At 35.6% G+C, this 16576-nt stretch overlaps 1 protein-coding gene across 2 annotated transcripts in view; it reads left to right on the forward strand.

Annotated features, from left to right (window-relative positions):
* Positions 1 to 537: 537 nt before the first annotated feature.
* Positions 538 to 16576, forward strand: part of LOC150095369 (uncharacterized) — a 114319-nt gene continuing 98280 nt past the window's right edge. For both annotated transcript variants that reach the window (XM_090410079.1, XM_090410080.1), the window contains exon 1: positions 538 to 1118. In XM_090410079.1, coding sequence (XP_090266205.1) covers positions 800 to 1118 — 319 coding nt within the window. In that variant the 5' untranslated portion in view covers positions 538 to 799. The remainder of the gene's footprint in view (positions 1119 to 16576) is intronic.

A 16576-nucleotide genomic window follows, 5' to 3' on the forward strand; every position in this document is an offset into this window, starting at 1 on the left:
GATTGAACTGCCCACTCAGTCTCCAGAAGTTAGATAGGGCTAAATGGCCTCACCTACTCCAGTATACGGGAATAAAAAGGCGTTAGCTGATTTTTTTTTCCTTTTCTTTTCTTTCCCTTTCTTTTTTTTTGTAGGTCGCGCCTAATACTACTACTCTTCCATCTAATGCCTATCTTATTTATCTTCCTGACCATGGGAATACATTCCGATATTGCTTCCTTCACATACCCCCAATGCTAACATCTTTTCTCTGTAATTTCTTATGCTATGGAATTGCTGTAAGATGTCTCCCAAGCTTGTTATTATTACCTAGTCTGCAGTTCCGTGTATACCCCTTCTGAAGAGAGAGAAATCCAAAAAGCAACCTCCCAAGTCAATACCACATGATCAATCTTACCAATCATGGGCACCTTAATTCCGTCATTAATAGAATTAACTATTAAAACCAATGAAAGAATTCACCGCTAGGCGGAATTATTATTGATGTTTAAGAATTGTTTTGATAACACCCTTAGAATGCGAGCTGATTATATTTCTCTGTGCAGTGTAATATGTTATAGATTTTTATATGTGGGAACTCAGGAAGCGCGAGCGTTAAAACTATGCTTTATTTTTTAGTGCTGGTTGCTATGATGGGCACTAAGTAACAGCAACAGAAAATAAAAATACAGCGGAAAGTGTGTATTATTGTAATAGTTTCAAGGTGATGTATGTGTCTTCAAATTCTTTTTAAGTGTGGAAGGTTTTTGTCTCTTATGTTGTTGCCACTAATGTGCATGTGACTGTGATAAATGAGTTAATGATGACTGCGGAATTAGAATCGGGGGGTCGGGGTTTACCTGATCTGGTTCTTGATATCGACAGTGTTGAAAATGAAGAGCCGGTAACAACAGTGCCTCTGAAAGAAATTTCTGCATTTTCCTTGCCTGGCGTAGCAAATTCTGGTGTGGCTGCTAGTGCACAAAAGTCAGAATTTCATTCATTACGTGTTCCCAGGCATGATAATAAGAACGCACATAGGAAATACGGATCTTCTCAATTGGAAGAGCAGAAACCAACCAATTCTGATTCCAAGACAACACCGAGACGTATTATTAGTAATCGCTCAAATGGCAAAGGTAACTTAATTACTAACGTAATTGTCATAAAAGCATTCACACTAGAAGGAAAATACGAAATTTTAGCTTCTTTTGCGACAAACTATGAGTTATATTTCATCATTCTCTACGTTTTTAAGGGGTTTTTATTTCATCCCCTGCTGCTATTAAATTCGTTTTCTGGTTTCATAACAGGCAAGTTAAGAGAGAAGTCTGGGGTAGGGGAATTGGTGTGATGTATACATAATTTGCTGTATGTCTGCAGCCATGACATTGAAAAGTTGCAACTCTTGTTTGTTTGTTAAGTTGCCAGATGATAAAGATTAATACTACAAGTGTGTGAGCAATACTATGTTCAGTCGAGTGACCAAAATCGAAATTCTCGTTTCAATTTAGTTGTTAGGCGATAGACATAAAGGAGTGAGCAATGCAACATTATGACAAGAATCAGAATTGAAATAATATGATGCTTCTTATTAATAAATTATGTGAATATTCATCCATTATTTTTAAATCTCTTCTGAGGCCAGTAATTTCAGCTGCTTAATGCAGCAGTTTAAATCAGCATAATATGTAATTGTTAACAGTTCTGCTGCAATAGCATTGCAGTGTCCATAGTATTTTGAAGGATAACTTTTCAATTTACTTGTTTTATACTTTTTTTACTTGTTTATGAGTGCAAAATGTCTTAATTCACTAGCTGCATTATCAGTCTCTTTGTTACGATGATGTTTAACAATAAATGTATTAGAAATAACATTTCAAAAATGTTCATAAAAGAACAGTGAAGAAATGGCCTATGTATTATCATTGCCATATACAGAAATGCTGTAATTCATGTTGCAGGAGATAATGATGTGCCTCCAAGGACCTATCACAGAAAAGCACTTGACGCCACACAACCACCATCCACAATGCCCATATTACTTAAGAAATAATCCATTATGAATTGATAATTTTAGCCTGTGAAATCCAGATCTGAATATCATGTTTTTTTTTTTTTAATTCCAGATGAAATGAAAATTGATGGATAGTGCAATATTCACAAACCATTTCATATTGTCTGGCTAGGTAATTAGGTGGTTTTTGTCTGTGCAGGCTCCTGATACTAAAGACTGCAATACTGCCTTCTGTTACCAATATACTGTTTGGCTTTAAAAGTTCAAATTACAGGCTACACAGTTAAATATTCTCTGTTCCTGTTGTTTAGAGCAAAATATACAAAAGATGCAGTTTGGATCTATCTATTGTTATGCACATTTTCACATGTATTAAATAGATTAGTGATGCTGGTATACCAGGAGCCAGTAAAGAAAGAAATTGATGCATGTTTTACAAGATATGGACATAGGTTTTATTTTTTCTGTCTCCACAAATCTAAATTTTACAAGCTGAATTATCACTTTCATAACGTATTGTGTAAAATGATAGTGAACTGACACAACAGAAATACTCATGCACATGTTACCATGTGCATGAGTATTTCTGCTAATATAAGTGCGCAGAACATTACATGAAGTGAACTGACACATCTGCAAATATAAGTGCGCAGAACATTACATGAAGCTTTTCTTTATTAATTTTTGTATTATTGATGAACATTTTCCAGATATTATTTCCAGTAAATTCTTTGTGAAAATTAAATATTGCAAAGAGATTGACATAGTGAATTAAAATTTCTTGGCACCATAAAGATTTAATTGAATTTATTGAATTGAAGTTATATAATCTCTGGAATTGGTACTGAACAGGTCTGCTTACTTGATAGACATTATATTGCCTAAGTACATTTCTGTATTCCCAAGACTAGTGTTATAGCCATGTTTAGTCACTCCACCACACACATTTTCTGGAAACTAAGGACTAAGGTTTTTTTTTTCATCCTGCAAAACAGGCGCACTGGTCAAAATAACACTTGCAATTAATAATCATAATGCACTGGTCTCAATTCAAAACAACCCATACTTTTCAGAATTATTGCATTGTGCCATCCTGATAACAGCAGCTGTGTCAGTGATTTCCTGTTAATGGTTTCCCATTCCTTTGATAGGCATGCTGTTTTGCTTCCTTATATAGTGTTTTCTATGATTTGATATATATTTGAGGGCTATTAGATGGACTATCCATGACCATTGACTATTTTTAGCATGCTTATATAGGAATGTTTCATATTGAGCACATGTTGGAATGGATGAGCAGCAAAATAGATGTGGAAATGTGAGGAATTTGAATAGAAATAATTTGTTCACAATGTGATAACCATGCTGATTGCATTTCTTTTTTCATTGTATCTCAGCTGAGTTATTACCATATTAAGATTTGTGTATTTTAAACTATTTGTTGTTGGCAGTCTTAAGTTTAACTCACTTTCTTTTTATTTTTTCCTATAAACACATGGTCTACTCTGAATAAAAATAGAAAAGGATACTTTGGTGATTTTACCTATGTGGAATCAAAAAAAAAAAATCGGCTAACACCTATTTTGTTCCCGTATAGGGAGTTGGTGGGGCCATTTACCCTATCTCTATATTAAGTCTCTGATGCCTTTGGTTAACTTACAAAAGTCTCCGAATTCATGAAGTGCTGGATACAAAAAAAAAAAAATAATAAATAAATAAAAATACTGGCTGAAGTAATGATGCTGTCCATATTTATATATGTAAGTAAGTTTTGGAGTTCAAAGAAAGAATATGAAAATATTTGTTAGTAGCAGAGATGAGTTTTGCTGAGAAAGATCTAAATAACTAGACTGGACAGAATTAGATAAGTCAAAAGAAGAATTGGACAAGAGACTATAGTTGTAGAAGAAATGTCAAAAAGTGGTTTGGGCATGTGTCAACACTGAAGCAAGACTAAATTCCAAACAAACTACATATATAGAAAACAGAAATCATCACACCACACCACTCTGCTTATTGGATGCTTGAAATAGCTGAAGCCATGTTTAGTCCCTACTCTAGGGACCAGAACTGCTTTATTTTACTCTTGAAAATGTGGGATGTTCTGGATCTCTCAGTATGTTTGGCATGCTCTTCAAGGATATCAATTTCTTCCCCTCCCCCACTTTATTCAAACATACAGCATGAGTGATATCTTTCAAGGGCATGCTAGACATACTGTACAAATACTGAGTCTTCCACATCTTCAAGGGTTAAAGTTCTGCTGTCCAACTGTCAGATAGTACATGACTCTGATGATGGCAGTAAGTTGGATGGCTTTCTGATCAGCTGAAGCACAATCCTCTTGAAGAGAGACTATGTAGTGGTAGGGTAGGGAGGTACTTTGAGGCCATGTATTTGGCATGAGGATTGGATGCTTTCTGTATGGTTAACATCCAAGAGTATCTCCCCTCTCTCTCTCTCTCTCTCTCTCTCTCTCTCTCTCTCTCTCTCTCTTTCTGCATGTTATCTCTGCTTGTTTTGTGCCTCTATCCTATATGCACATGACGATAAACTTGAATAAATATAGTCTCTCTAGTTAAAATAAAAAAAAAAACTAAACCTCTCTCAAAAAAACCTTGGCAAACAAAATTAAAATTAATACTCAAAAAATCCCCTTTCACATCAAGGTTTGCAACCTAAGCACCAGATAAACGATGAGTACCCTACATATGAATATTCAACCTACATCTCTTATTTTTGACTGAAACTTAAATTGTAGATATAACCATGGTCCACTTTATGGCAGATAAAATCAAAGAGTGAGTGATTTCATTGCTTTAAAGGTAGCATGGTTGTCCTAATGCAGTCTGATATTCCTTTCCAGAAAATGCGAGATCTTGAATCTCTGTTTTTGACCTTCTCTAGCTTTTCAGTTTCTTTTGTCTCATTATGTACCATTCATCTGTTGTCTCTACTAATTCTGAAAATTATTCTGACCTCCATGACCTTTTATTGGAGGCATGATTTGCCTGCAGCACAACTATCTGAACCATGAAGTAATATCTTCCTCGCTGACTTTTTTTTTATCATGTCCTCAGCTTTTTTTTATAATATGGTTCTCAATCAGAAAGGTAAGCTTATTAATACATTAGTACTGTGAGTAGGCTTGCTCTCTTTTACCAAATTTGCTGACCAAGCTGGAAGAGAGGCTAAAGTTCTTGCTGTAAGCAGCGACCTGAAACAAACTGTTTGTTTACCAACCAGAGTTCCAAACAATATTTTCACTTGTCCAACGTTTGATCTTTTCTTAACCAGTTCTTTTAAGTAGGAGAACCTCAAGGACTTTTCCTTTTGATGGTCGGAATGCAGTTTCTTCTCTCTAGATCTTGTTGCAATGTTGGCTATTATTATTATTATTACCTCAAGACCTCATGGAGCCAAAAATTCGTCTAGAAGGTCCTTTTATCACACACACAGCTCATCATACTGTGCCTTAACCACACTCAAATTCTCTGCAGACACCACACTCTCAGCCAAGGATCCCGATCATTCACAACTCCGCATGCAAAAAAAAACCTGCTTTTCACAACCCTTCTTATACAGCTTCCAGAGATGACCTCTGGTTCTCCCCTAATCTCCCACTGTTTTCCATAGAACCTCTCCAGCATCGATCATATAACAACCCCTTACTAACTTGTAGGTCTCTATCTATCTCCTCTCTTCCTCCTATCCACTAGACTGTAAATTGCATCTTCTCAACCTTTCCTCATATTCGACATTCCAGAGGTCAGAAACTACCTTAGTCAGTCGCCTCTGGACCCTTTCCCACATCTCTTTGTCCTTTTGAAAACCAGGTGACCATATCCAACTTTTTTGTCTGTGCACAGTAGTCCATGTGTGTTGTCTAATCAAAGCCTTATACAATGGAACAAGAACCTCCCTACTTCTACTAGTTGGTGTCCTCCACATCATTCCTAGAAGTCTTTGTGTTGTCCTCACAATTTTGGCAGTGGATCCCCTAAATTTCAGATCTTTATCCACTATCATCCCAAGATCGCTAATTTCCCCACACCTCCGACAAAATATCCCCATCAAGCATAAATTCTACATCCCATCTTTGTTTGTCAAATTTTAAAACTTTATATTTTGCAACATTAAACTTGTATCCCCATTTCTGTGCGCATTCACTCAATTTATTCAAGTCTTCTTGTAAGGCCACAACATCTTCTCTACTCTTCATAGTTCATCCCAACTTTGCATCATCTGCACACAACTGAATATCTCCATCCAAATTTTTGCCAATTTCATTAACATACAAGTTAAACAATAATGGCTCTAAAACAGACCCCCTTGAGCTACACCACTAGTGACTTTCCTCTTCCGGGATATTGCTTCCCCATACACAACTTGCTGATTCCTATCAGATAGCCAGTCTCCTATCAAATGCACTAATCTAATATCCAACTCCATCCACTCTAGTTTGACTATCAACTTATCATGTGGCAGTCTATCAAAAGCCTTTGTGAAATCTAAGTATATTACTGTGTATCCCTCTCCACTGTCCAATGAAGCTGTCATCTTATTGTAATAAGTAGATTACTAAAACATGACCACCCTTTAGCAAATCCATGCTTTCCATCAAAGATTATACCATTGTTGTCATCCCAATTCTGGATCCACTTCTCACCAGCTGTTTGAATGTTGTTGGAATGCAGACCTTCATTCATGTTTCCCATGGCATTCAGAATTCCTGTTACATATCCAAGTCATAGTTTTCTGTGGAGTAAACCAAGGTGAAAGTAGCATATTGCAAGTGGCTTGAGGCACAATATTTCCTGCTTATTTCTTAAATTTCACTGAAACCTGTAACACTTGCAAAATAGCAATTAAGAAATCTAAATCTGAGAGATAACAATCTAGATACCAAAAAGGTTTTTTGTCCTGATGTATCCTCCCCAATTTTACTTAGGAAATATGCTCCTGAACTAACACTTGTACTCCATCTCTTCACCATATTATGCTCAGTAGCATCCACCACATAGCATGGAAGCAAACCCATATTCAATTAAAGATGCCAAGAAATTATATTCTTATTTAATCTTTTATCCAAGTGTAAACAAACAAAGTTTAAATATGAAGTTTCTTTACAGCTACATTGCTTGTATATAGAAACTAAAAATTTTACATTATTGCCTTGGTATCCCATAATACAAAACACGTATCCTTTTGGACATGTATGATACTATGTATTTTGGGAAGGGTCACTACCCAGGCTTCAACCTTGCTATCTCTTCTGGGGTTTGTCTCCCACTGATGAGACCTCAATAAAGGTCAAAATTGGTCCGAGTTGGCCCTTCCCATAATGCATAGCATTATACATGACCAAAAGGATGTGTGTCCTTTCCTTCATGCTTACACAGTGATCAGAATATATCTTAGAAATTATGGAAACAACTACTGTGTTAGAGTAAAACTTCAGTTGAATATAAACCAAAATAATCACTTGACGTTTCGACCTTCACATTAAGGTCATCATCTCGCCTCTCTCCCTCATGGCTCACCTGGAGTTTATTGTATCTATTGCACCTGTAATTTACCTTATATTGGGGAAACTGGATGCACAATTATTATCTGAGGCCTCCAGGGAGTCGAGGACTCATCGAGGGAGGCTATAAATCACCCAGACCAGCAATCATACCTTTTCTTAAATTCATTCACACTAGATGCACTCACTACCCCTAAGGGGAAACTATTCCACTCACTCACTGCTCTGGGAGAAAAACCTAGCTCTTACCCTTTTCTTGACTGCAAATAAATTTAACTACCATGGATGGAGCCCCCCCCCCCCCCCCATGTTCTCTCCTCACCTTCTATATAAAGAAAAATTTCATCAGTTGACATTCATTCAAAAGTTTATAGATCTCTATCATATCACTCCTCTTTCTCCTGTTAACCAGAATCTGCAATCCACATATTTGCAATCTGTCCTCATAATCTAAAATCCCATAATCCAGATATAATCTTTGTAACTTTTTTTGCATCCTTTCCATAGCTTCTTTATCCCCTTGGAAGAACACAAATTACATATTAAAATTTAACAGTTTTGGTGACACAGGCCTCTCTGATCACGCTCTTAACACCCTAGTAACACAAGTACTTTTCCAAATTATTGATCGGAAAAGTACTTGTTCTTTACATCATACAAAAACCTGGTATGAACAGAAATTTAAAGAATGCTGTGAAATTTTGATTAACCACCCTAGTCTTAACAGTAATGGTAGCATAAAAATCCCAAGAATTTATAATGCACACATTCAACCCAAGTTTTCCAGCAAACCCTAACTTGAGGACTCTAAGCAATTATTTCAGCTTTTATTGGCCACCATCCATACTGTTTTGTTTTAATTTATATGTATACCTATATGAGTAACTTTTTCATGTGTGAACATGTTGCTCTCTAGCTTAATTTAATTTTGTAACCTGATAGATAATAATAACAGGACTCTAGCTTTGATGTAGTAGGTTTTTCTTTTTTTCTTGCCAGAGTTCAGACCAATAGTTTTAACAGTTGACCAGTAACTTTAGCATACCATGTAGATTGTAATGCAGCTTGTTTCTTTGTATATATACTCCATATGATGACCCTAATGTGAAGGTCGAAACATCGAGTGATTATTTTGGTTTACATTAAACTGAAGATTTACTCTAACATGGTAGTTATTTCCATAATTTCTAAGATGTAAAATGATGTGTGGTTTGCATTATGGGATATTAAGGCAATTAATGTGAAGTCATTAGCTTCTATGTACAAGAAACTTCATCCAAAATATTTGTTTGCTTATACTTGGATAAAGGATTAAAAAAGTTACAATTTCTTGGCATTTTTTTTAATTTATAACCAAGTGAAAAGCTTCAGGAAACCCCCCCCCCCCCAAAAAAAAATTGTTTGCCATCTTACTATCAACCTATTATTGTCATTAGAGTTTGGAAATACTTGATGTTTTAGACCCAACTCAAGAAATTCGATCCTAAGTAAATTACATTTGTAAATTTGAATTGGCAAAATTTAATTCATGTTTATTTAATTATATTCCATTTTACTGAATTGCAGTTTTTTGTACCCTATATTAACACACACACACACACAGCTAATTCTATTTTTACACTATATTTTGATTTAACATAGTTCAAATGACACTTATTTTTAAAATTTCTGTTTGAATTCAGTTCTGTTTAAAAGGATATTTCCATTATAATTATCATTTCCTAGTATGCTACATGTACTTAAACTTGAATTTTGGGGAACCTCCTTGATGTTTTACATATCAGGAATTACTCTACACTACAGAATGTAGACAAATGCCAACTAGAACTTACATGGCAAAATCACAAAAAAAAAGTGTTGGTGGCTTTAAAACAGTTAAGGATCGTGTAACTCTTATTTTGCAGCAATGCTTCAGGAGATCGTATATTAAAACCATTGCTCATTAATCAATTCCTAAGACCACGTGCAATGAAAGGTATGGATTTTAACATGTTACCAGTGCACTGGAAGGCAAATAAAAGAGGTTGTTACAAAAGAAATTTTTAATGAATGGTTCCATCAATGTTTTGTTCCAGAAGTTAAACGCTATTTCATGGAAAAAGAATCTGGGCTATAGAGTTTTATTGATTATAGACTGTGCTTGTCCATCCTGTTTTAGAACACCTGAATGTGAATTTTGTTTTCTGCCACCTAATACAACATCCTTAATATAACCACTAGACCTGTGTGCGATTGCTACCTTCAATCCAATACATTTTGGATAAACTAGATAAGGATAATTTACTTACTGATGTGAGGAAGAAATTTTCTATTTTGGATTGCATCAAACTTGGTAAGTTGGTTATCAGAATTGAAACCATCAACTTTAAATGCATGCTGGAAAGTTACTCGGCCAGAATGTGTAAAAAATGAAAAACTCTGTACCTTTGCATACAACTGAATATTCCACTATCATCAGATTAGCTCATGCAGTTGGCAGAGAAGGAGTTGATGATTTTTTGTCTGCAGATATTGAAGAATTGATGGTTGACAAGGCTGTTAGTGATGACGAAATAATAGAAGCTGTCCTTGAGAATCTTGATGAATAAGAAAAAAGTGATGATGAAGAGATTCTGCTCACTGCAGGATTAAAGAAGAGCATCAAATTGGCTAGTAAAATTGCAAAGTCATTTTCTTACACATGATCCAAATACTGGATGAGCTGAACAGTTTAAACATGAACTGAAGTCATGTATGGTGCGATATGAAGAATTATACAAAGATCTATTCAAAACAGATTTCAATGTTTAATTACAGAGTTTATGGTAAAAAAAAAATCAACCTTCAGAATTATTGGAAATTAGTGCTAATTTGTTCCTTTTATTGAAGAAAACGTTTCATTATTGCAGTTGGAACAGGACGGCAAAAGTGTTTCAAGTGATGGAAGTGATTCAATTCCAGTCTCACACAAAAGAATGTGGCTACTGTCAGAAAGTGATGGCAAATAAAATTTAACTAATAACCATATGTGCAGGTGTATTTGGACCTTTTCGAATTTGTGTTTTATTAGTGGCACACTATTTTCTTTAAGAGTTGCATATATATATGTTTTGTTTGAAATAACTTATTGTTCGTATCGGGTTTTCACATCCAGAAACCATTCTTCTATATTTTCATATGCACTGTATTCTTTTTTACATGGTTTTCATTTACACGATTTTTTTCTGGAACCAATTAACCGTGTAAATGGAGAATTGGGTGTATATACTGTGTATATATACAGGGTGATTGTAACTAAAGTTCACATTTCAAAAGATGGTAATTGGGTAACCTCCCAGCAGAATGATTTAATATGTAAAATGTTGTGTATGGCAATGGAATTTTATTTTGCACAAAAACCATCATTAGGTCTAAAAGTTGCCACTAAGGTGATACATGGTGCTACAATACATGTAAATTACATATGATACTCCTGATATGCAGTGAAACTCTATGACTGTGGCATTAATGCAAATGACAAATACCCCAATGATGTATGCTTCAAAAGAAGCCTTTATTAAAGCAGGTAGATGCTGAATGTGTCAGTTCATTGCCTGTGAGCAGAAAAAGCATAATCTCACCATTACTGAAGGATTGCATGTGATTGATCGCACTTCTCGTGAAGTTGTTTTACCAAAATAACAGCTGTGTATTGATAGTATTGCAAAAGTTCTGAACATTAAAGGGATTAAAAATGGGTCCTATGTTGCAAATAGTTTATGCAAAATGATCTGGAAAGTTGAAGAGACAGGTTCCTTAAATGTCAAACCTGGCAGAGGACAGAAGCCATCGAATGGCAGACAATGGAGGAAGTAGCCACAGTGTTGGAGGAAGAAAGGATGACAAATGTCGTAAGAATCTGTAGCACATGGCGTATTGCATGGTTCACAAAGTTGCAAGTCAAATTCTGTGCTATTACCTTACAAAATTTCTCATGTTCAGCAATTGCCTAATTCTCGCTGGGGTGCACAAGAAACATTTATCCTTCAGTTTCTTGCTTAGACTGAACTAGGTGACTTGCCATGGAACATTTTCTGGGCTGACAAAGCTCGCTTCCACCTGGACAGTGCTGTGAATATAGGCACCTGTAAACCCGCACATCATGCAACAGATTCTGCTTCATTCCCTGAAGGTCACCGTTTGGTGTGGTTTTACAGTGGAATTCATTATCAGACCTTTCTTTTTTGAGGAGCTTGGTCCTACTGGTCTTGTTACCTGCACTGTTAATGGCCAGTAATATGTATCTCTCTCTCTCAGCTAATCAGGTGATTTCAACACTTCAACGGCATCAATGCCTGGATTCGATAGTTTTTATGCAGGCTGGTGTCCCTCCTCACATCCCCCACACCTGTCAAGCAGTTGCTTCAGACACATTTTACTGAGGACAGAATCATCAGCTGCCATTTTCAAAAACCTGAACCTGGATCTGAACCTGTGACTTGTGACTGTGGAAGGCATCTCAAAGACATCGATTTTGGACACATAACCAACTTAGTGGACCTTGCAATTTCAGCACATTACCGACAATGGAGCACAGCATATCAAACATTGTTTAACACACAATGAGCCATGTGTATCCTATTTTGTGACGTTTCGAATTACTCACTGTATATTGCAGTGCTATGTATTTGCCCTAGTGGCATCATTTTAGAACTAATGTTGGTTTTGCACAAAATAAAATTTCATTGCTGCACACATCATCATATTAAATCATTTTGCTGAGTAGTTACCGAGTTACAGCCTTTCAAAATGTGAACTTTAATTATAATCACCTGTATGTGTGTCCGTTTTACTTAAATTTCATGCAAAAATATAGAATAATGACCCTGATTATCCGTGGTAAAGAAACTATTGAAAATGAGTGTAAGAACACCAAATTGACTATAAGATCATTCAAATGCACTACAGGAAACAAATGTACCACAGTTGTTTATACTTCTTAGGAAAGAAGTAACGATAAAAGCAGAACGGTTTATTATAAATCCTTTAACCATAATAAAGCTATGTTTGCAAATTATTGAAGATTTGCTTTGCCTGAAAGATGTGCTATATTGATTCACTTTCGTCACGACGGGTTGAGTACTTCATGAGTACATCTTCTCTCCTCTTCTCTTAACCACCTTACTGGCCATTATGAATCAAATACACATCCTCATACACTTTGTATCCATCATATATTTCAATGTAATATCAATGGTATTACAATTTTAATATGCACTTCGCATCCATGATAACCTTGACGTCTATAGATGTCTTGGCCAGTAGCATGGTTAATAAAGTCTTTCTTGAAAGATCTTAAGGCTGTTGATCTTAGCAGCTTTCTTAATATTGGTGATCCACCAAACGGACAAGGTCTGTCCCTTGTCCGTTTGGTGGTTTTCTGTAGGGCAATGTAAGGTAATCTCTGATTCATTCTGTTTACATGCCTATACCATTTTAATCTCTTTTAGTTTGCTTAATATTAGTTCTTTATAATTTAGTTCATACACTATTTGAGTGGTCTTTTTCTCAATCCATTTAGTTTGATTTATTTTTCATAAGCATTTGAATTCAAACACTTGTAATTTTATTTCTTTTTACTTTGTCATTCAACTTTCAGATCCATAGAGGACCACAGGCTGGGCATTGAATTGTATATTTTTAGTTACTGCTGTTTACTTATTTTATTACTATTCTCAACTTTATTTAGTCTTTCCTGTTACAGACCAACCTAAACCTATTGTATGATTTATTGTTTTCAATTTAGATCTTCAGTGATGAGTGATCCCAAATAGTTAAACTGAGTTACTTGTTCAATATATTTATTTTCAATATTAATGTTAACTAGGTTTTTTTTTCCCTATTGTCATTATTTTAGTTTAGTAAAATTTATATTCATATTTATTTCTAATTTGGTTTATTTTGCTGATCTTGGATTTCAACTCTTCTTTACTATTAGTAAGAAGGACTATATTATCCACATATTTGATATGGGTATTTCAAATATTGGTTCCATTTACTGAGAGGCCAGTACATTCTTCTAGAGCTTCTCAGACAACATTACTAATATATATATTAGTAATGCCGGCCTGGTTGGCCGAGTGGTTAGCATATCTGCTTTCCAGCTGAAAGGCTGTGGTTCGAATCCTGCCGTGGGCATGGATGTTTGTGATTGTCTGTGAAAATACTAGTGGTGCTGGTGATTGGCGGTAGATGGCATTGGTGTAAATGATGAAGGTAATTGCGGTTGGTGGAGTGGTGGAAACAGAGAATTGTAGAGTAGGTGCCCTCTCTCGATGGGTCTTTGGACTCCCTGGAGGTGTTATATAATAATAATAAGGGGACACCATAACTTATTTATGGAGTCATAAATAAGTATGGTGAAAGGGGACAGCTTTTTATTATTATTATTTGACACCTCCAGGGAGTCCAAAGATTCATCGAGGGAGGGCAGCTGCTCTACATCTCTGTCACCACCGCCGACCACCACCACCACCATTAGTTTTTCCACAGACAATCACAAACATCCATGCCCATGGTGGGATTCGAACCCATAGCCTTTGCTGACTCCTTTTGCAATATGTATTTCTTCTGTTTCCATTTCATTAAATTTCACTATTGCTTTTGTGCCTTGATAATATTGCTTAATGAGATTAATAATATAGGGATCTATGTTAGTTTTTTCAAGGAATTTGATCACATATTTTCTATCTATGTATTGAAATCCTGTTTATAATCGGTGAAAGCAATAAAGAATATAATTGTTTTCTATTGCTAGGTATGCTAGTCTCTGTATTACAAAAATTGCATCAACTGTTTCTCTGCCACTTCTGAAGCCCATTTGTTCTAAGATTTCTTCATGGAATAGATTTAATTCAGTTTTTGTATAATACAGATGAAAATCTTGTATGAATAAATAGAGAGATAGGCCTATAGTTTGCACATAATCTTTTTTCATCTTTTTTATGCAATATCTTCCAGTCTTTAGGAAATTTCTCTTCAATAATTATTTTGTTAGATAGTTTCCCTAAGTAATTTATGACTCTTTCTCTGCCTTCTTTCCATAATTCTTTGGAATATTATCAAAACTAGTAGCTTTCTGATCTCTTTCATTTCGTTGAATGCTTTATAAGTTTCTTCATCAAGAATTTTTGGTAGCTTTGTGGAGCTTGTGTTAGGTTCTTGTAGATGTTTCGTGTTATTGTTTCCAAAGTTTACAGTGAAATAGTTGTTCCATATTTTCTTTGAGCATCTGTAGCTCATTCGGTATAAACAAAGCTCTTTGGTTGGAAAGACCTGGGTTCGATTCTCGTCTATGACATGAGGATCCTTCATCTGGTCTCTTTCAACTAAAGGTGAGTTAACCAGTCTCATGCAGGGGTGGGAAGTTTTTCATCCCTCAAAACAGGCAAACCGATCCAGTGAACACACACGGCTACAGGCATAAATACTAACGCCAAAGAGGGCAACAGGAAACCACCGTGTGTCATTATCTCCCTAGTAATCGGCTGCAATCCTCTCAAAAGAGAGGGAGCCACAGGATTAGAATTTGGTCTTCATTTCCTGTAATTTTTGCATTTTGATCTATTAGTGTGATTGTTTTTGGAACATTTTAGATATTTCCTCTATTGTTCTGAAAATAGTCTATAAATCGTGTTTTTTATTGGCTTCTTTATATTGCTTGGCTTTTTCTTCAAGATATTCTTCTTCTTTTTGTTTTTTGCATTTTAAATGTATTTCCTTTTTAATTAAACTGTAGGTATTCCTGTTTTCTTTTGTGATTTTTAGTTCCATTTCTTTTCTTTTAGCAATCAGAAGCAGAATTTTACACTCGTCCACTCATTATTGGTCTTAATAGGATGACCATACATATGATACATATAAAAATTTTATTTTGCTGCTGGAACACTGGTGTCCAAAATGAACACTATTTCTGAAGATTACAACTCCAAATTCAGAGGAATCAGCTTGTGGCAATTTGTATAACTGATGATTTCAAGTAGAAAGCAGGAACACATTCAAATTTTCAAATCATTCCAAAGGGATCACATGGCAACACTCAACAGGATAAAATGCAAATTGCTGTTGTAAGCGAATTATATTTGAAGGAAGCACTTTTCATGAAGGATTAGAGTTGCAAACTTGGATGTCTTGTAATGGCTCAAAGACATCATCTAGATCAGGGCTGTCCAAAACATGGGCTGCATGCGGGCCCACCTGTGGGTTTTGATTTTCACGAGCGAAAAAATAAAATAATTTGAACCGAATTAGATATTTAATTAGATATTAAATACTGTATATTAGAAAAATTAGATATTTTAATTCTATCACTGATCGTTAATTTCGATGTTGGTTATTTTATTTGGTGTTTTTACATCACTATATACCAACGTGTTTTTCAAATACATATTAGATGTGCCAAAAATCATTCTTGCACTGTTTTGTTCTATCATGCATGCTCCAGGATGTTTACTGGGAACGTGAGCCCGTGATTAATGCGCAGTGTTGTTCGTTTGTTAAGCTATCGAGGTTTGTCGCTGCTGCTCACTAAATCACTAGACTAGACATGCATTGTGATGTGGCCCTCGGATTACCTAAGGTTGGACAGCCGTGATCTAGATGATGCCACGAGAAAGAATTATTGGAAAACTTGAAGGCGGCAGAATTGCTAGAGAGTTTGGAATTTCACATAGTGTTGTGTCCAGGCTCTGCAAAGTGTTTCAAGCCAATTTAATGTTCCAGACATTTGCTAAGAAGTCACCCATGCTCTACCACAGAGCATGAAGACAGATTTTTGGTTATAAAAGCAAAACATGATTGACGCACCATGGCAGGTCAGCTTGCAAGTCGGCTCCATTCAAGCACAGGTACGTGGATATCTTGACAAACTGTGGCAAGACATTTGCGACAAGTATGCCTATATGCTCGAAGGCCTGTAGTCTGTGTCCCTTCATCCGCAGCTCATCATAGAGCACATTTTTGGTGGTTATATCCATAATAATTGGACTGGACACCAGGCTAATGTATTCTTTACAGATGAGTCATTTTAGTCTTTC

Source organism: Typopeltis vanoorti, chromosome 20 (assembly GCF_054136105.1).
Source record: "Typopeltis vanoorti isolate ZY-2024b chromosome 20, IOZ_Tvanoo_1.0, whole genome shotgun sequence".
NCBI lineage: Eukaryota > Metazoa > Arthropoda > Arachnida > Uropygi > Thelyphonidae > Typopeltis > Typopeltis vanoorti.